Genomic DNA, 21289 nt, shown 5'->3' on the forward strand with positions numbered 1-21289 from the left:
TGTTATGTTATAAACTGACAGCCTACCGGGAGAGTAGTCTGAGGTCCATTATAGGACTTTTGTTTTCAGTTGAAGTATAGCTGCATGGTATGGAATAGTATAGCAAAGCCTGTTTAAAGGCATATGGGATGAGCGTAAAATGTCTAAGCTAAAGCAGCAGTTGGGCCACCTACAAGTCACTTTAGGACAATGTCTGCTCCCAACTCAAGAAAGCAGTGTCCTATCCATTTCAGAGCCAATCCATTTGTAGTGTGAATGGCTCTGAACAGTATTTACAAGTCATTAGCAGGTCACAGAGGGTGATAGTCTATCTCCCTTGTGATCTCACCAGGCACAGGCAGGAAGTAAAGAGCAGAGAGGAGACTTTTTTATAACCCAGTGCATACTGTGCAGGTGTTGGGATCATTTGGTCAACAGTCCTTAGGTAGACGGGTGTCTAGGTCAACATTGCAGAAGGTCAACATGAGTCTAGGTCAACATGGCAGAAGGTCAATATGAGTTTGGTTCAACCGGAGACAAGGTCAACATGTGTCTAGGTCGACGTGGGTACGGTCGACATGGGGTTTTTCACAGTTTTTTTTGTCGACTTGGACACTGTTTTAAGTGCACTGCGTCCCCTCAAATGGCTCGCTGCGCTTGCCATGCTTTAGGCACTGTGTTTTTTTCTCTCCCACCACGCCCTGGTGGATGGTAGGGGATGAAATACCACCTGTCGGCACATGTCAGCTCAAAAACAGTGAAACGCCACATGTCGACCTGACCCATGTCGACTTAACGCATATGTCAACCTAGATAGCTGTCGAACCTTCTCCCCTGTCGACCTAGACTCGTGACGACCTTCTGCCATGTCGACCTGGACACTTGTCGACCTTCCAGCATGTAGACCCAATAGTGTCAACCTAATGACTGTCGACCATCTTATGGTTGACCCATCGATCGTATCCTCTGTGCAGAGAGGAGAGGTCGACATGGTTTTTTTTACTGTTTTTTGAGCCGACATGTGCCGACAGGCAGTATATCATGCCCTACCATCCACTAGGGCAGGCATTCCCAACCACGGTCCTCATGGTACACCAACAGTGCAGGTTTTAGTGATACCCAGGCTTCAGCACAGATAATTTAATCAGAATCCTTCAGATACTAACTAAGTCACCTGTGCTCAAGCCTGGATATCTACAAAACCTGCACTGTTGGTGTGCCTTGAGGACCGTGGTTGGGAATGCCTGCACTAGGGTGTGGTGGGAGAAAAAAATAGTGTGCCTGAAGCATTGCGAGCGATGCGAGAGGCTGCAGTTAACTTCCAACTTTGTCCATGTCGACTGTGTCGACATTCGGGTAAAAAAAAACATGTCGACCTAACGACCTGTCAACTTAACCCATGTCGACCTAGAGCCCTGTCGACCTTACCCCCTATCGACCCAACGGTGTCGACCTAATGACTGTCGACCTAAGTATGGTTGATAAAACGATCCACACCCTTTAAAATGACATCCACTGTTTTCTATGGGTGAAATGGGTTGAATGTGAATGGTACGTAATATACCAGTTACAACATGCAATGTGAAAGGGGTTTAACTGGCTTTAGACCCGTTTTAAGAAACGTTTACAATAACGGGTTGAAAGCAGGTTTGCGATGTGAATCAGGTTATAGATGTCTGTCACCTGGAATATGGAACATCTTTTTGGCTTCTGTTCTTCTGGAAGGTCTTGCGTGACTTACTCTTTTTAGTTATGTGTAACAATTTGCTGACATATGGTTTGTTTGAATGACGAATTATAGGTCTGCAATGAATCTGCGGATGTGTAAACTGCATAGGTCTGAAGACGTTGTTCCCAGACAAAATCAGGTTGGCCCTGCAGCACAGTCAATGTCAACATATCTTGTGTCACGATCCGGGTGATTAAACAGACTTTCTTACTATGCAAGTGTTTGCGCAGACTGTGCCTGCGTCTTAAGCCAGGGTGCAGCCGTTGCAGACCATTTGTCTACAGCAATAAGATAGACAACCATTAGGTCGACACTGCCTAGGTCGACAGTCAAAAGGTCGACATTGGGTTTTTCACTGGTTTTTTTACCCAAATGTTGACACAGTCGAATGGACACAGTTTAAAGTGAACCGCAGCCCCTCGCTTCTCTCGCTATGCTTCGGGCACGGTGCCTCGCTGCGCTCATCACACTATTTTATTCTCACACTTCGCCCTAGTGGATGGTAGGGCATGAAATACTGCATGTCGGCTCAAAAAACAGTGAAAAACCCCATGTCGACCTAATGGCTTGTCGAACTTAAGGTGTTGACCTAATGGCTGTCTATCTTTTTGTTGTAGACAAATAGCCTGGATACCGCAGCCGGTGTCCTGTGTGCAGTTTAGCTGCTCTGCAATCATCACCATGTTCATCCAGCGCAGCTGAGCCTGCGACTGAGCAGCATATCTCCTCTCTCATGCTGGGTGACAGTTCTCAGCGCCCTGAAGTCTCCCAGTCCCCCGCCACAAGCATGGTGTGTACGTACGTACTTTCCCACCATAGCCTGACATGGGGGCTGCCATGTTGGTTTTAGTCACATGTTGTTTTGGGCCAATCCTGTGAGGCTTACTTCCCTGTCATATTTCCTCAGACAATCCCAGTGGGTAGAAGTATGATGGGAACTCTAGACCTAATTGCTAGTGCTTTAATTGTCTCCTGCTGATACATTTGTGTCTCTCTGCTGCAGTGTATTTGCTTCCAGATATTCAATTTGCTTTCAGGATACTCATCTCAGCATTACCTTGCCTAACTGTCGATGTTCCATCGTCGTTCCTGAGCTAGCGATGTTCCATCGTCGTTCCTGAGCTAGCGATGTTCCAGCCATCCTTCCTATGCTAGCAAAGTTCCAGCCATCCTTCCTATGCTAGCGATGTTCCAGCCATCCTTCCTATGCTAGCGATGTTCCAGCCATCCTTCCTATGCTAGCGATGTTCCAGCCATCCTTCCTATGCTAGCGATGTTCCAGCCATCCTTCCTATGCTAGCGATGTTCCAGCCAAACTATCACTCCCAAGTATCTGGTGTTCAACATCATTGCGCCAAAGCTTCTGATGTTCTGAGTAGAGATGTGCAGGCTCTGATTTACTCTGATTTTCTCTGATTTCAAAACAGGATCTTATTGGCTATTCCAAATCACATGACAGTTGTTGACAGTTGATAGCCAATAAGATCCTGCTTTGAAATCAGAGTAAATCAGAGCCTGCACATCTCTAGTTATGAGCACCACTCTCAAGTTTGTCATAGTTTTCAAGCAACGCCAAGTAACGTACTTTTGCACCTGTTATATTTATCGGCTTTAGCCGCATTCAAGAACTGCATCAGTAAGCTGCACTGCACCATTAACATCATTGCTGCATTACAGTCATTGTTTGCCAATTACTGCTTGTGTGCTTACGTTACTTTTTACCATGGTTTCCTCCATGCTCATCCTGCCTCAGCGCTTACTCCAGTGCCATACCCTGGGTTCATGTTCAAAAGTCTAATCAAGTTTCCCCTATTTATCCATCGGTCAGAGCCTATGCCTGAGGCCTTCGTCATCTTGACTCAGACCCCAGGAGTGACATCTTGGATATATTTCGGTCTGTCTGTGTGTGTGTGTGTGTGTGTGTGTGTGTGTTTACAGCCAACTGTCCCATATGCCAGCACTGGGAACCGCTGACAGCGACGCCACAGCCAAGTGGGTACATTCAAATACCCAGAATTGCGATGGGTTGCCTAACATTTTAAGCAAACAATTGGTAAGTTTGTATATTTACAAAATCAAATGTTCTGTCAGTAGATCTTGCTGTACCCAAATCTGTCAGGTCTTAAGCTGGGTATTCATTAGGGTGACTTTTTCCCCTGAATCGCATGCGATATATGGTATGTGCTCCTTTTGCTTACTATATATATTGCATGCAATCCCAGCCATGCCTGTCGGGCTGCGAGCCAACATATCTCTTTTGCAGCAGGTGTGACTCAGGCTCCAGTGCAGTGCGCACTGGAACACGTATCGCATCTGATCTACTGTCAAATACATGCGATATGGACACTTTTGATCACCACAATCATATAAAAAGTGTCAAAATCACATGTATATCACCTAGTGTACACGGACACCTTAACTACTACCTGTTGAGAACGAACTACAAAAATTTTTTTTTCTTACAATTCTTTTGGATTGGCTGTTTGGTAGAGCCAAGTTTCCTGACCTGTCCCATAAAATTTCCTTTTAAAGTCCAAAGATGAAACCGCGTCTAAAGGGGAGATGTACTAAGCTTTAGCAAGTGATAAAGTGGAGAGAGAAAGTATCAAAGCCCCTGGCTGTGTTTGAATAATGACCAGAGCCAGTTGGCTGTTACTTTATCTAGCTCCGATGCACATCTGCCCCTATATCACATACACTCAGTTTTCCTGCCAAAGTCAGTTCTATCACTTTCCTCATATGACCGTAACGGCAACTATGCATGTAGTCATATGTACTAAACCTTGGTAAGAGAAAGTACCAGCCAATCAGCTGCTGCCTGCCATGTTACAGGTGGTACAAAATGACCTGACTTTCTGTTCACCAATTACGGAAATAGAAAACATGCAGCTTTCTTCCCTTGTACCGGTCAGGACAACCTTTAACTATTTTCCATGCGGGAACATGTTGCTAAATAATTGTGTACTTCATGTTTTACCTGTATTTTCTGCTCCCAATGTACAGGTAGATACAAGGGTGGGTTCTACTAAATACCCAATGCCTCTTTGCAGTTGGAATACAATTTAAACTCTGTACACACAACAGTCAATGGCCCTTATTCAGATCTGATCGCAGTGCAAATTTGTTCTCAAAATGGGCAAAACCATGTGCACTGCAGGTGGGGCAGATGTAACATGTGCAGAGAGAGTTAGATTTGTGTGAGTTATTTTAGTTCTGTGCAGGGTAAATACTGGCTGCATTATTTTTACGCTGCAATCTAGATTTCAGTTTGAACACACCCCACCCATATGTAACTCTCTGCACATGTTACATTTGCCCCACCTGCAGTGCACATGGTTTTGCCCATTTTGAGAACCAATTTGTACTGCGATCAGATCTGAATAAGGGTCAATATACAGACAATATAAACTGTTTGGAGTTTGTATATTCTCCCAGGGCTTGCGTGGGTTTATTCCGGGTACTCTGGTTTCCTCCCACATTCCAAAAATATACTGGTAGGTTAATTGGCTCCCAACAAAATTAACCCAAGAATGTCTGTGTGTACATGTGGTAGGGAATATAGATTGTAAGCTCCACTGGGGCAGGGACTGATGTGAATGTTCAAATATTCTCTGTTAAGCGCTGCGGAATATGTATGCGCTATATAAGAAACTGTTAATAACTAATAAATAAATAAACATGGGTATGTATCAGTGAACCAGTTTACATATGGTATTCAGATTGCCCATAGATATTGTAAAAAAAATCAAGAGGGTACCACTGATTTGCATTTAAACTGCAGTGTTTGTTTTGTGTTGTTCTTTATTTTTTTTAAAGAAAAAGTATAGTCCTTGCAGCCCCAGGCCGCTATTTCCAGCCCTGATCGTCAATAACAGCTACCGTACCTGTAGTATCTGGAATTAAGGGCGTGGAATCATGGTGTAGCTGTTAGGGAAGGCTCTGCCCAAGTGTATAAGAACTATATTATTCTAGGCATTACGCGGCACCACCATTATCGTTTACTAATTCCTGTGCGGGCAAACGATCTAGTGCAGTGGTAGCTAACCCTAGCCCTCGAGAGCTACCAACAGTTCACAATTTCCAGACAACCTAGCTGCTGCACAGCTGCACTCATTAATCACTGACACATTTTAAAAGATACACAGATGGAGCTAATTAGCTCACTTGTGATTCTGTGAGGAGACCTGCAAAACATGCACTGTTGGTAGCTCTCGAGGACTATGGTTGGCTACCCCAGATCTAGTGCATACACACTTAACGATATTGTTAACAACATATTTCAGTGATGTCACTCACCTGCCCCTGCTGCCAGCATGCCTTAACGATATAGTTTGGTATGGCCTCATCTGGAATACTGTGTCCAGTTCTGGAGGCCATATCTTCAGAAGGATATAAATACATTGGAGAGTGTACAAAGAAGGGCAACTAAAATGGTGCATGGCCTACATCATAAAACTTACCTGGATAGACTAAAAGATCTTAACATGTATAGTTTGGAGCAGAGAAGGGAAAGGGGGGACATGATAGAAATCTTCAAATATATCAAGGGTTTTAACATAGTAAAGGAGGGAAATTTTCTTCAAAGGAAAAGAAGTAATAGAACACGAGGATATGCACTGAAACTGGAGGGAGGTAGGTTCAGGGGAAATGTTAGAAAGAATTACTTGATATCTAAGGGGCGTGGCTTGGACGGGCTAGAGGAAGGCAGCAGCTTCCAGGAGCTCCTGCTACATATCCTTTTAAATATCCTATTTTACCCCCGCTGACGGATCTGGCACTTGCCTTGCCTGTGGGACCACATACCTGACTATCCGGTGCCCCGGCTGGTGTGCTGCGACGTAGTCTCTGCGCCACCTAGGCTGATTTCTCATTTGCGGCCTGCTGATACACCGTACCCCGGAAGCTGGGGATCTGCAGGCCGAGCTTCCCAGCGCCGGACACACTCTCCTGTTGAATAGCCCCCTGCTTACGGTGACCCGGCGGGCTGGGGTGAGTGTGGGCTGGCAACCTCTCCGGCAAGTTTAGCGGAGGCAGCGGGAAGTGGTCTCGGCTGGGACGCACTGTCGCTGACCGCACCAGAGGGACCGGTGCCATCTTGCCCTGATCGTCGGTGCACAGAGCTGGGGGGCTCGATACAGACTGCCTAAGATCCAGTGGATGGCAGCCGTGGTGGGTTTCGGAGCCATTTGGTATACTCCCGCTTTTGTCCTGTGCAGCCGCCGGGTGGTCCAGCGCCTTAACGGTATAATTGGTGAATTAACGCCGTTCTCTTGGCTTAGATATTGACCTACGACACTGCTGAATGTGACCCATTTTTGGCGGACCACTATACATATTCCTCGAGTCACTTGTTCTTTTGCTAAAAATGGAATCCTCTGCTACGCAAATCCTACATGCTATATACGCCTCATCTGCCAGAATCTCTCGCTGCTTGGATGATATACGAAGAGGTGTCTCCTATACTCTTGATGCCCCTGATTGCTGTGATTTGGGAAATGCAGACGACATTCACAAGCTTATTGCCTATCCGGATTATCCTCTGGCAGACCTGACCGCTACACCGGACATTTACTCTTATATGGACCTTTATGCAGCTGAGCCCATTTGGTATGCTTATCCTGAGGAAGGCTCTGGTGAATTATTTCGTTTTTATCCTCTCCTTCTGCTAAAATCGAGTACACAGTGCTCCTGGACTTTGACTTTCTTATGTCCCAGATATTCCTCGAATGATTCTCATGAGAAAGACAATCCACATGTGATGATGGTATTGTTTCATCAGGGAACTAAAAATTGGCCAGATTAGGGATTTGTTTCCATTCATAGTGAGGATCATGTACACCTATGTATATATTGTTCCTTCTCATGCTCCCCAATGTGTTCCCGTGACATATATAGTATGCTTTATCTTGCTGTGTTTTATTTTTATTTTTTATTGTTTCTCTTTTATATTGTCTTGCTACGAGTGGCTCTGCTAAAATATTTTGCTTATTGTGGTTTCCAAATTACTAGAGATGGAGTGATGGTACCAATAAGCAGTGGCGGATTCAGGGGGGGGCACCTGGGCACGTGCCCCCCTGTCATTAATTTTGTAGATGAGGACCAGAGCTTTCCAATGAGCCCTGCCCCATGTCTCTAGCCCCCCGGGAACCGGAGATATCACCTGGTAAAGCTGTAACATTTTTTCCCCATAGGATAATATGGGACCCGTCAATTCCGACCCCCACCCGGTTCCGACGGCTGCCAGTTCCCGCCCTGGCATCACAGGAGCTTGTGGTTAATGTCATTCAATTCCAAATCGCTGGGCCTTCAATATGATACCAGGATGGTCCATATCGGTCAATCGGTTTCAAAGATATAGCGTGTAAATCGATTTTTTTATTTTTGAAATGTAATTTCATTGCTGTTCATATTCTTTGAGGGCCGATTACTCTGGAACCAAACGTTCCAGTTTCACTGGACCAAAATCATTCAAAGCCCACTCAAAAGTTCTTCAATATAATACTTGTCTCATGTAAATGGGTCAGTTAGTTCCGAAGATATAGCCGGTTAAATGAGATAACTGGTTAAAGGGGGGGAGGGGTGGTTTTCTCTCCCCCTCACACCAGAAAATACAGGGACTAGGCTGGTGTAAAAGGGGCCAACCTGGGAATGCATTTTCTGGTGTGAAATGGGTATTATTTCAAATAGCTGGGACCTGCAGTGCTCGGAATACAGCCAGGCTCTGCCACTGTCAGTGGCTATCACTTCTGCCTGGCGGCGGCTGTCCCCCATTTACCACGAGCATGTATTCCCCGTTGGCAATGAGCATGTAATCCCACATGGCAACGAGCATGGAACCTCTGGCAATGAGCATGGAACCCTTGGCAATGAGCATGTAGATAAGCAGCACTTACTGTATGTAGCATAATTTTTAATAGGTATTATGGTGTTTGGCATAATACATAATGGACATCATGCCGTGTAACTTAACGTGCAATGGACATTATGGTGTAAATGTTTAATGCGTGCCTTTGGTGGACATTGTCCCTGTTTATGAAGCGTATTGTGAATTTTGTCTTAATCTGTGTGGCATTATGTGAATTTTGGCTCAATCCGTGGGCATTATGTGAATTTTGGCTCAATCCATATGGCATTTTATGAATTTGGCACAATCCGTGTGGCATTATGTGAATTTTGACACAATCCATGTGGCATTATGTGAATTTTGGCTCAATCCATTTGGCATTATGTGAATTTTGGCTCAATCCATGTGGCATTATGTGAATTTTGGCTCAATCCGTGTGTTATTATGTAAATTTTGGCTCAATCCGTGTGGCATTATGTGAATTTTGACACAATCCATGTGGCCTTGTTTGAATTTTGGCTCATTCCATTTGGCATCATGTGTAAGGGGCAAGTATAATGGGGTCTAGTATTTTGTTGCATAATGTGTAGAAGTTGTATATGGTGTTGTACACTACACTCAAGGACATGCCCCCTGTTGAGTGGCCACACCCCCTTTTCCAGAGCGCATCCTTCACTTTTGTTGCCATGGTGGGCCTGCTTACTTTAAATGCCAGGGCCTATTCTTAATCCCATTGCCACCCTCTCTCTGCCGCTCTCTTAGCATGTACACTGGCACCACTAACACTGGCCCTCCCCCACCTAAACCCTCTTTTATCATGGTGCCCCCCCTGTCATTTTATCCTGGATCCGCCCCTGCCAATAAGTCTTAGGTCTGTCCTACTGAGGGCTTATTCCTCCTGTTCCTTTTCAAGAATGTTTTAGGCTGTATATTTCTCAATTAATCAATATATCCTTATACCTAGCTTTCTAATTATGGGCCTTATCTAAAGCGGGAAGGCTGGCCTTGTACTAGTTATGAATACTTTATTTTATGCCCCTGTTTATTATCCGTGTAATATCCTTTACTTAAGGTGGGGAGCGGGGGGGGGGGGTCATAGAATTAGATAAGATAGTATAGATAGTTGGGCAGGGTTAAGGTGTTTATCGGGATCCAGGTATACCACAGTTGGGGTTAGGTCATACAGGGTGGGGGGTTATGGGTAGGTTTGCTTTAGGGCTTTTGGGAATTTATATGTTATTGGTAGGGGGGGTTATTTTGGGGTTGTCGAATCTCCGGATTCTATATTTTGATGCTGCTGCGATATGTCAACATATATAATTTTTTTTTTTATTATCCTTTTTTTATTTATCCTTTGAAACGTTCTGCTCGTGTAATTTGTACGAGGGAATATGGGTGACTCGGTAATGTATGCTCTCTCCTCCTCTACTTTTATAAATCTACCCGAATGGCGCCTTCGGGTATGGGTCTTGAACTTATTCTGAGGGGGGAGTGTTTCACCTGACTGATGTCTCATCAAAGACTGTATGTACACCCTTATATTATGTGCTTCCTTATATAATCACATATAATGCTGTAAAAAAAATGTATTCCACTGTTGTGTATCCTCCCTGCATTCATGTATCGCAGTACTGAATACACCCCTATCTAAGGGTCTGTTTACTGTTCAAAAAAAATTCTTCAATAAAAATTACACAATAAAAAAAAAAAAAAAAAAAAAAAGAAAGAATTACTTCACAGAAAGGGTAGTGGATAAGTGGAATAGCCTCCCATCAGAGATGGTAGAGGCTAAGACAGTGGAACAATTTAAACATGCCTGGGATAGGCGTATGAATATCCTTACAAAGAAATAAGGAGTAAAAAGGATTGAGATTACCTGAAGGGTAAAAAAAGGGGCAGACTAGAGATCTCCTGAGCGCCCTCCATAAATCCTTGAAAATATCCTGCTATGCTACAGAAGCCCCTGACCCCTGCTAAAGCTGTGGGAAATCCTACTTACAGTTTTGCACCTCCGCTGCCAGATCTCCGTGGCTGTCTGTCTGCTAGACTGAAGGTGGAGGAGACTGCGGCCTACAAACAAGCTGAGCACCGGGTGCCGTTACTAATCTTCTGCATCCCTGAGGTATCGTGTGGCGTCCCGCTGGGTGTCGCAGCGGGCGGGAGTTACAGGTGCCGGCCGCTCTCTGTTCACTGAGCGGAGTGTGCGGGAAGCGCTCGCATTAGGGTAGTGCTGCCACATGCCGCGCAGGGAGAGCCGGCGCCATCTTGTCCGCGAGGATCCGGGGCTGTGGCGTCTGCGATACATTTCTCCTGTGCCCGGCTGAAGTTGACGCCTGGGGCTTCTTAGCTTGTATTATATCTGAGGGTGTGTGCTGCGACTGACCGGTGACTCCCATCCATCCTGTGAGAGACGTGTGTGCACTGCCATCCTCTCGTGCCACTGGTTGACGGGCTGGGCGCCTTGGATCAAGGTGCTCTTTCAAATACCCTGTATACCCTTGCTCATTCATAATTGACTATATTCTAGGCTGTGTGCTAGCCACAGCCATCTCATTGCCGACCACCTGCTGCTATATGCTTGGATTCTCTTCATAGAGCGATATCCTTCCATTGAAATACTACCTGTATCATGGCCTCTCCTCTGCACCAAATACTGCAGGCTATCCATGCCTCCACTCACAGACTCCTTCGCCAGCTGGATGCGGCTCATTGGGATACACTCTCCTGTTATAACACTCCAGAGGAAAGTGATAGGGAGATTACAGATGCTGGGCCTGTAAGCTGTGACCTGGTAGCCTATTCAAACCCTGTTCCTGCACAATTCAATTCATCCTTCCCCTCATGCACCCCTGATCGACGTGGCAGTTATGTCATGGAAACTGCATATATTTGCAGGGCCGGATTTAGAGGTCAGGCCGCCCCTAGGCACAATATTTTTGGCTGCCCTCTTGACCCGGATGGAGGATCGCAATGTCCCAGTTCCCGGGTCTCAGATCCTGATTCCTGGGTCCAGAAACAACTATAACTCCCCCCCCCCCTCCCCCCTGATACTGCCACTCTAAATACATACATAAATATGATAAACACACTTCATACATACTATAAATACACAGCATACATATAAACACAGATATGCAGAACATACAGTACATTCTCCCATACACACATACTGTACATACATTGTTCAATGCAGCCATAAGGAGACTGGGCAACCCGGGTATCCTCCAGCTGGTGGGTCTGCGCTGCTGCAAGCTGGTTCTGCAGGAGCCCGGCGCTCTGGCTTAGGGGGTGGTGAAACCAGACCTGGGAATGATTGCATTGAGCTCCTGGCCCCCACCACCCCCTCCCCTCTAACTCAAAGTCTGCCCTGCCCGTTGACTGCCTGTGGGGAACTCCGGGAGTCTCTGCAGAGAGCTGCAGCAGGGAAGAGCCAAGCCTGCCCTGCCCGTTTACTACCTGCGGGGAGCTCCGAAGTCTTTGCAGACACTGCAGGGGGCTGGAGGCCTGGAGCAGGGATCATGGATGTGCTGAGCGAGCCTGCTCTGTCCGTTCACAGACACAGCCTGCTGGGAAGTCCGGACGTGTAGTTTCGGATTGCAAGCCAATTGGAGCTTGCAGCCCGGCAGCCAATCAGGAGCCGCTGCTGCCTGATTGGCTGCTTTACTGCAAAATCCAATAAGCTTGTGACCGGAGCTGCACATTCGGCACTGTTTGTATTAGCGCTGCCTGCCGCCCATGATATGTGCCGCCCCTAGGCCCGTGCCTCACGGGCCTAGTGGCAAATCCGGCACTGTATATTTGCCCTATACGTGAAATATACTCAATCTCACCAGCGTCACGGATGTTTATAATTGTTTCGCGTGGTGGTGGGGATGGGAATACTGAGCCTTTTTGGTGGATATACCATTACTCCTGATACTCCGGATCTTGTTTACCCAGCTGGAGCACCTTTCTCCTTTGTTAATAAGACGCCTATGGATGGACGAAAGGTCAATATACTTACAGTTTGTTGCCCTATCTTCCTTCTGCATCTTGAGTCTGCGCACACTCTGGACTGGTCCATACCCTTGACATTGCCTACAGCAAAGGACTTTCATCGTAATATATCTGGTTACAGTGGGACCACGTGTATTCCCCAAATACCATCAGACTGCATCCATTGCTGTCTAGCTGTTTTGTCAGCCTCATTGGTTTCACCAAAGAGTTTTGGGACGGATGAGAATGACACTGGTTTACCATCCTGGCGTGTTGTTACAAGTTGGCCAGACTAATACCATATGTTCCTATCGCTTGCACTTATAAGAATTTTTCTCTTTGAATGTTGTTGTATACTAAGCTGTCCTGATTATTTCTTAGACACTCTCTAATATCTCTGATAAGTAATCCTGTGTACTACAGTATATACCATATATGGCAGGTGTAAAACTGTCAGTCATGTTGGCGGGGAAACTGAATCTTGATTTAACGTCATTCGAGATTTAAGTCCATTGCCCCTCATATATCCTTTCTACAATACCCTGACATTGGGTGGGGGGGAGGGGAGTTTGGTAGTTTAGTATAGTTTAGGGAGGGTATAGGGGTAGTTAATGGGATCCAAGTACGCCTCAGTTGGGGGTGGGTAGTACAGGGTGGGGGGTTCTGTGGGAGGTTTGCTTTGGGCTTTTGGGAGGTTTACTTTATTAGATTAGTGGGATTAGGTTAGAGTTCCGGACAGATGATTATTTCCTGATCTATCTTACTCCTATGGGGCTGCAATGTCGTTTTGATTACGATTCTGAATATGTGCTTCAGTATCTCCTGTTGAGGTGTGTGCCCGGATGGCGCCTTCGGGTCAACACGCTTCACTTATGGTATTTAAAGGAATGGATGGATACAGCCCAATTGTACTTTCTGTATGTACTACCCTTTGTCAACTCAAGATTCTGCTTATCCCTACAGTATATGCTACATGTCCTTTTTGTCTCTGTTCAGGAACTGTTTATATGTTTCTTTTTAATAATGCAAAAAGCTTAATAAAAACACTGAATAAAAAAAAAAAAAAAAAAAGGGGGGGGGGGGGCAGACTAGATGGGCCAAATGGTTCTTATCTGCCGTCAAATTCTATGTTTCTATGTTAATATTGAGCAAGCAGCACAGAAGAAGGGGAAGGGGGGGGACTTATACACATATCAGCTAGTGTGTATGGGGCTTTAGAGTGGTGTCCCTCAGGTGCTTTTTTTTCCCTTCTTACTTAATTTTCACTGTATCTGAAAAAAAAAAAAGATTACTTATCACACTGCTTATAATGGCCTTGTCACACAGTAACCGATATGTGATTGCATTTGGAGATTTTCTTTTAAATACTCCTGGACATTTGTCTCAAATGTTGCTGTCATCATTTAAAAACAGCACGAGTTATTGTGGCGTTATTTTATTCATAGAAAAGAATTGCAGTTTGAAGCAATTTAGTGTTTTGCTTTAAATGTGGAGTGAGAGACGCCTGTTTTTCACCACCCCTAGGCGACTGTAATGTTCAGCCAGGAAGTAACCATCTGCAGTGTTTATCTTCCTGTGCTGTTCCTAGCTCTTTTGTCCTAGCCGGATGCCAATGTCAGTGGCCCAGAGGGAGGCAAGCGCCAGCCAAGACGAGATCCAAATAACCTGGACACTTTTTTTTTTCTTCCTAATGCGTATATTTATGATATGGAATTGGTAATTTTGTTTATTTTATGCAGTCTGTTTTTATTGTAAGAACAAGAGCAGGTTACATTTAAATATTGGTGGTATCAATGGAACAGGTAAATAGGGAGCAATGCAATCAAATATGACCTAGATAGCGTCAAGAAACCCCATATTTACACAAATACAGTTATAGACACAGTTCACAGTAAAAACTAAACTGCATCAGTTTTATCTGACGTCTGAAACAAAAGGCGGTAAGTGGAGGAAGAGCGAGGGGATCCACTTTAATTTATAAATAATGGATGCTACTGTCATCAATGCTAGAAGAGAGAATCTGGTGAGTGATTTATCAGATTTCGGAAGCGTATGGATTGGTCATAATCTACAGGGAAGATGTTGACTAGATGCATCTCTATTATAGGAGGTCGTGTCTGCCGAGGGAGAGTTCCATCCAGGTCTGTATATGTAAGGTTCAGTCTACCCCAGTGGTTCCCAAACTGTATTGAATAATTGCACCCTAGAGCAGGCATGTCCAACGTTGGCCCTCCAGATGTTGTGAAACTACACATCCCAGCATGCTTTGCCACAGTTTTGCTATTAGAGAATGCTAAAACTATTGCAAAGCATGCTGGGATCTGTAGTTTCAAAACATTTGGAGGGCCAACGTTGGACATGCCTGCCCTAGAGTATCAGGTTTTACTTTTGCAATAGCCTTAGGTCAAAAGTTTCATCGACTCCTATTACACTGAAAATGTAATTCTGAGTGAAGCAGTTCCACCCTGGAATTTCACTACGCATCCTTTTTCTGTGTGAAAGGGTCAATCCGTAAACTCCGGATCTCCGACCCTGCAAATGACCAGGGATGGAGACCGGAGTTTAAGATACGGATCGACGCTTACACAGGAGAAAGCCCTGTATAATAGAGCAAATCTTCGGGTCTAAATTTTAGACCCAGAGATTTGCTCTCCTGTGTGAAGGGGGGTCTGACAGTGGCAGCCAAATAACCCGGCACTTCAAATGCCGGGTAAGTGCCGGGTTATTCGGCAGCCGCTGTCTGAAAGTGGTATTATAGATTACTTTAATTAGAATTTAATTGGAAACAAATATAAAATGAATTAAATTGTGTTTGTCATCCTTAAGTTTAATTATGTGTTGATGAGGGATATGATTTGTTTCTGCTTGTTCACATATATTATGATGTGAAGCCAGTACCACTGTTTTTGCCTATTACATTGACCAGAAAAACATAAGCTGCATTTGTCCTGTACCACCAACCCAAGACACCATTGCTAGTGTTCTGAGGCACTCCAGGGTGCTGTGGCACACAGATTGGGAACCAGAACCACTAGTCTACCCTAAATAATTATACCATGTTGTAACCTATTCCTGTTGTGTTCTGAACAAATTGATTGTGTGTTTTTTTTTCTTCAATTCAATAGCTCAATTCTGGCCTGATAAATAATGGTGAATCCTCACTATAGATAACATATAACAAGATATTTTGGAGAAGGGTGTGGATTGTTAGGTTGAGGTGCAATAGGTCTACACATGTAAATGATCGACATAAGTTTTTCACTTTTTTTGTATCTATGTCGACATGGACCCCCAAATAGTGTAAAGCGTTCCCTGGCATGGCTCGCTACACTCACCTTGCTTTGTGTATGGTGCCTTGCTTTACTCGGTACACTGTTATCAGCTCGCAATATGCCGACATGGATCCTGAAGCTATCATGAAAAACTGTCAACCTTTTTCTTGTGTTGACCTTTTATCAATGACGTCCGGTTTCATGTGTCAACGTTTCAACTGTTGAATTAGAAACTGTCAACCTATCAAACAAAGTAACTATAGAAAACCACCGACCATCGGAGGGGGCAATTCAATTGTTCTGTGCTTCCCTGCTGAGCATCTATATACACAGGCGCTCAATATCCACTAATACTGGTTTCACATTGCAAACCTGCTTTCAACCCGTTTTTGTAAACGTGTCTTAAAACAGTTCAAAAGCCAGTTAAACCCCTTTCATATTGCATGTTGTAAAGGGTATATTGCAGTTTCAATACTGTTTTTGTACCTTTCAGATTCAACCCGTTTCACCCATAGAAAGCCATACAATGTCATTTTAAATGGCATTTTCCTGCTTGTGGGTGGGGATCATGCAGGGAGATAACCTATCACCCTTGTGTGATTATCATTTGTAGCAAATACCGTTTCTGAGCTGTTCAGACCACAGGGAAAACGGCTCAGAAACTAGTAGGATCCTGCTTTTAGCTCGTTTCAAAATACCGGTTTTCTGTAAATTGACAATGGAGCTTTCACACTGCAGCTGTACCCGTTTTAAAATGGTAAAAAAGCGGCAATATACCGTGTTAAAGCTGCAATGTGAAAGGGTTATTAGATTGCCCAATAAAAAGCACATTTTTCTCCTGAAATAAACACAGGTTTGGTGTAACCTTCATATTTTCAGCAGCTTTCTGGGATTATGTCTGAGTGAGGCGAAACTAAATCCCAGATAAGCCAGTGCATGATTGTAAACCTGTTTGAATCACAGAAACTATCATGTTACATAGTATTCCGGCGCTGACATTCCGCTGGTAGTCCGAATGCCAGCCACGGTAGAGTGAATGCCCGTATCCTGACCGGCAGTATGCAGAATCCATCCCTTCCCCGCAGTGCCATCTCGGTTCCTTACATCAGCGCCTAAATGGTCAGTAAGCCTCCTTTATTGTAAACTGTAGGGCTAAACAGCAGTTTCTCCACCTGAGCTGCACCTGGGTCCTAACAGCTGTCTCTCAGCTGTGAGCAAGAAGAGAGGGAGGTTAACCGTGCAGCAGATATTATTGTGGGAAATATAGATATATCTAATAGTATTGTGGGAAATATAGATATATCTAATAGTACAGGGTTGCCGACTTTTTAATGCTCCTCTCCGGGAGAAGCCCGGAGAGGAGACTTTCCTTACCCGATCGGGGGCGGGGCTTGATAGTGACGTCATTAAGCCCCGCCCCCACTACGGGAAATAGAAGATATTACTGATATCCATGGAGGGGGCGGGGCTAAAATGACGCGATTGAGCCATTTTAGCTCCGCCCCCTCCTCTGAGACCCGCGGATTGCGGCATTTACATGCCGCGATTCGGTGGGTTCAGGGGGGTCCCCCAGATTCCGGGAGGGGGACCCGATTTTCGGGAGACTCCCGGGAATTCCGGGAGGGTCGGCAACCCTATAATAGTCTTGTGGGAAATATAGCACATTGTAGTAGTAAAGTGCCATTTGTATGGGGGTGTAGTGGTGTTCTTTTTTTGCTATATTTTTTGATAATCTGAATTTTTTAGAAAGGCCAAATTACTAGACTACAACTCCCAGCAGCACCCACAGTATTAAGCGATATACATCCAAGCTGGAATAGCAGCTATGCTGTACTAGAATCCTGGTCGTCATGGTGTTATTGGTAATGAACTATACCCATACAGTACATAAAAATAAGAGATGAAATTCAGATTTTAACAAAACAATTGATAATTCTATCACTACAATAACCTTATTTTAATAACACATTCTAAAAAAAAAAAAAAGTGTGATTTTGTGGAAACATTTATTAATTACAAAAAAGTCTCAGGGCCCCACTGCGCATAAGGGCAAAGAAGGGGCATAATTAGTTTCATAGTAGATTCGTATATATATGTATAATCATTTATATTTTTAGGGGCAGTGTGTAAAATATATAATTGAGCAATGGACTATCTTTCAAAGCTATCCCATGACATTCCAATATATTTAACGAAGTTGCGACCTGCGACGGATTGCAGCGAAAGTTATATATAGTGCATCGTCCCAAATTCACACAATTTATCATTTGATGAATTGTGTGGTTTTATTATCCCTTCTGTTCTGCATATCAGAGAGTTTATTGCCACAGTTTAATTAAGTTAAGTATGTAATGATATATTGCGTAGTGATGTATGGTGACTTTTAGAGTGTATACAGCAAGGTGATATATCCCTACATTCAGGGCCGGTGCCACCCGTAGGCAGCTTTAGGCATTTGCCTAGGGCGCCAGCCACTGGAGGGCGCACTTGGGAGCCCCCCTCATGGAGCCAGTTGGAAGGTAGTGCCGCAGCGGTGCCCGCACCATCCCCAACCCCCTTGGAGCCAGGTGAGCGCATCGGCGCCCACACCGTCCCCAACCCCTGTGGAGTCTGGAGAGCGCAGCGGTGCCCACACCATCCCCACACCCTGCCCTCATGGAGCGCCTCGGCAGCTGCATACCCACCCCTTCCCCTTCCTCCGCCGCAACTCTCCTCCTTCCCCCCCCCTTCCCCGTCGTGGAGCGACTCAGCGGCTGCATCACGCCCCCCCCCCCCTGAGCAGGTGATCGACAGGGCGCCCCCCGCCCCCCTTGCCTGGGGCGCTGCCGTACCTGGCACCGGCCCTGCCTACATTGCATATCAGGTGTTAACTCAGATTTATATAAGTGTTACATTAGTGGAATGGGTTAGTTCCAACCTCCATAAAGTGTATCAGGTTTCACTGTACCAGCGTGTGTTCGATAGAATTTGTACTTTTTAATCAGGTGATCCAAATTTGGTAGCAAGAATTAAAACATCTGGAAAAATTGCCCAAATAAACTGAAGGTTTTAAGATCACAATGTTTTATGAGGGTTAATATGATACAGGCTAGAATGTGATTAAAACTAATTAACATTAATCTTTTGGCGGAACCCTACTTATTCCAGCAGTTTTCATAAAAACTTCAAGTTGAGCATTTCATATGTCGACCTTGTGCATGACTGTTGACCAAGACATTGTATGTGAGCTATACCACACCCATTACATAGTACTGTACAAAGATCTCTCTCTCCTCCCTCCCTCTCTCTCTCTCTCTCTCTCTCTCTTTCCCTCTCTCTCTCTCTCTCTCTCTTTTTCCCTCTCCTTCCCTCATTGGGCCTTACACTGGGACACAGAAACACACTGTTCAAAGTTATTCAACCAACCAAAATGTTTTTGGTCTTTGGGAGGAAACAAAAATAACCTACACCTACATGAATTACAGATAAAATAAAAAACGTTGTGAGGGCATCTAACAACTTCCGCCCTCACTGAACATCACATCCTGTAATCAAAACTGAAGGGGATCTAGTCTCTACCAACGTCATACTGTACTTACTAACTTAAGAACGGAGCTGGCCGCAAATGTTGGGGCCGTAGCCTATGAATCACATCACTCCCGGGAGACCACGCCCCTGTTTTGCTGCTCTGGGGCATGGCTAACGGCTCAAAGAGCTGCTTGCCATGCCCAGTCCCTCTGCCTGCGGGAATCTGCCCCCCCCCCCCCCCCCCCTGCAGGACACTGTCGGTCCCGGGCAGGATGCGGGAACGTCCCCAAAAGATGGCGCGTCCCACTGAAAGCAGGACATTTGGGAAGTATGGGATGTCATCAGGCAGACATGGCGGGGGAGTTCACAACTGTATCCCTGCACAAAGTTGCTACTGCTCCTGGCCTGATAGGGGGCTGTCAGCCTTGCCCAGTGGCACTTTCTTTGCTCTGCTATCACACAAGGGACACTGTGCAGAGAGACTTTACAGCCTCCTACCTATCCTGCTACTGCTACTACCGGACAGACAGGGGGGGCACAGATATAACTGCTGGTGCTATTGTTTATCTATGTTATGGCCCATACGCATTGGCCGAGACCCACTGCTATAAGCTGTTTCTGAACTTTTTACAATTTGAATCATCAATTCTGTACACCAGAACAGGACACAGACCACCTCACGTGCCAGAAAAGGGTACAAACTACCATAACACACCATTCTGAGTGCCAGAATCTGGTGCAACCCAACATATATAGCCAGTCTGGGTGCTGAAATGAGGGGGCAGACCACCTAACCCAGCCATACCTGGTGCTGGAATGGGGTGCAGGACACCTGCAGGCACCTGTGACATGTTTAATTTAAATGACATTTTGCAGAAGACAATCATTTTGGATGAGATTATTATTATTGTCTCTCTAGTGTTTTTCTCTGTCAGAGAAAACTTAAACCTAGACTAGCTGCACACAGGGCAGCATGACACTGGCTAGCAGCAGCGCATATGACACAGCCAGCTAGCAGCACATAGGCAGGCAGCCTCCTCTTAAGTAACTGACAAAGAATAGTTTGGAAAGTGGGAGGGGCGTGGGTCTGGGGGGAGAGGGAGGTGCCCGTGCTGCAGGTACGGATTGATCCTCACCGGTCTCCATAGTAGGCTGATGTCACCGGATGATATCAGTGACTGTATGTACCAGCCGGCGGGAGCGGCCGGAGGAGAGCGAGTGGCCGGTAGTAGTGATGGGAAATCTAGTTCGTTTTGGTGACTAGTTCATTATGATCTAGTTCACCCAAAAGATTAGATCAGAAGATTAGTTCATCTAGCTCATTTAGTTCATTATTCCAGCACTGACTCAGAGACTGAGAGGAGTGAATGGATCTAGATGAACTAGACTAGATTATGACACACAGAGCAGGCATTGTAATACTAGATCATTGTAGGAGTTATAGTCTTGTTAGAATGATCATATACTGTATGTTTAATAAATCAGATTATTTTCTAGTTTAGAAAAGCAATAAATTATACAGCACCCTTCTAGTGACATGCTTATTGTTTAGCTCTGCAATATTAATCCCATTGTGGTTATTATTTTACATTCCATAATATGCAAGTAAAATACCCAAATTCAGAGTAATTTAATAAGTCTATTTTTTTTCTGCTTTTAAAATACAGTAATTAGAAAAAAAACATGTCCCCTTGCCCCCATGTAACTGACCTTAGAGAGATAAAGTAGAGACTTTGCAAAGTAACCAGTTGCTGATTGGTTGCTAGGGGCAACTGCTCCACTGTATGCATCATGAAGGTTCATACATATCCATCTCTGACTGTAATGTGGAGTAAACAGAGCTACTACAGTATACTGTATAACATGCAGCAGCCAGCACTGTGTCTGTGGCTGCATACACACAATACATATGCCTGAGCACAGCAGTGCCACACATGGTAGCTCACAGGTACTGTACAGTCTCATTATGGTGTATAGTCAGAG

General features: G+C 45.0%; 1 protein-coding gene across 1 annotated transcript in view; it reads left to right on the plus strand.

The window, feature by feature from the left end:
* Nucleotides 1-20410: 20410 nt before the first annotated feature.
* LIMK2 (LIM domain kinase 2) overlaps nt 20411-21289 on the plus strand; it is a 41317-nt gene continuing 40438 nt past the window's right edge. The window contains exon 1 of the mRNA XM_083147693.1: nt 20411-20531. Coding sequence (XP_083003819.1) covers nt 20462-20531 — 70 coding nt within the window. The 5' untranslated portion in view covers nt 20411-20461. The remainder of the gene's footprint in view (nt 20532-21289) is intronic.

This window comes from Crinia signifera, chromosome 1, assembly GCF_055691185.1.
Source record: "Crinia signifera chromosome 1, ASM5569118v1, whole genome shotgun sequence".
In the NCBI taxonomy this organism is placed as follows: Eukaryota; Metazoa; Chordata; class Amphibia; order Anura; family Myobatrachidae; genus Crinia; species Crinia signifera.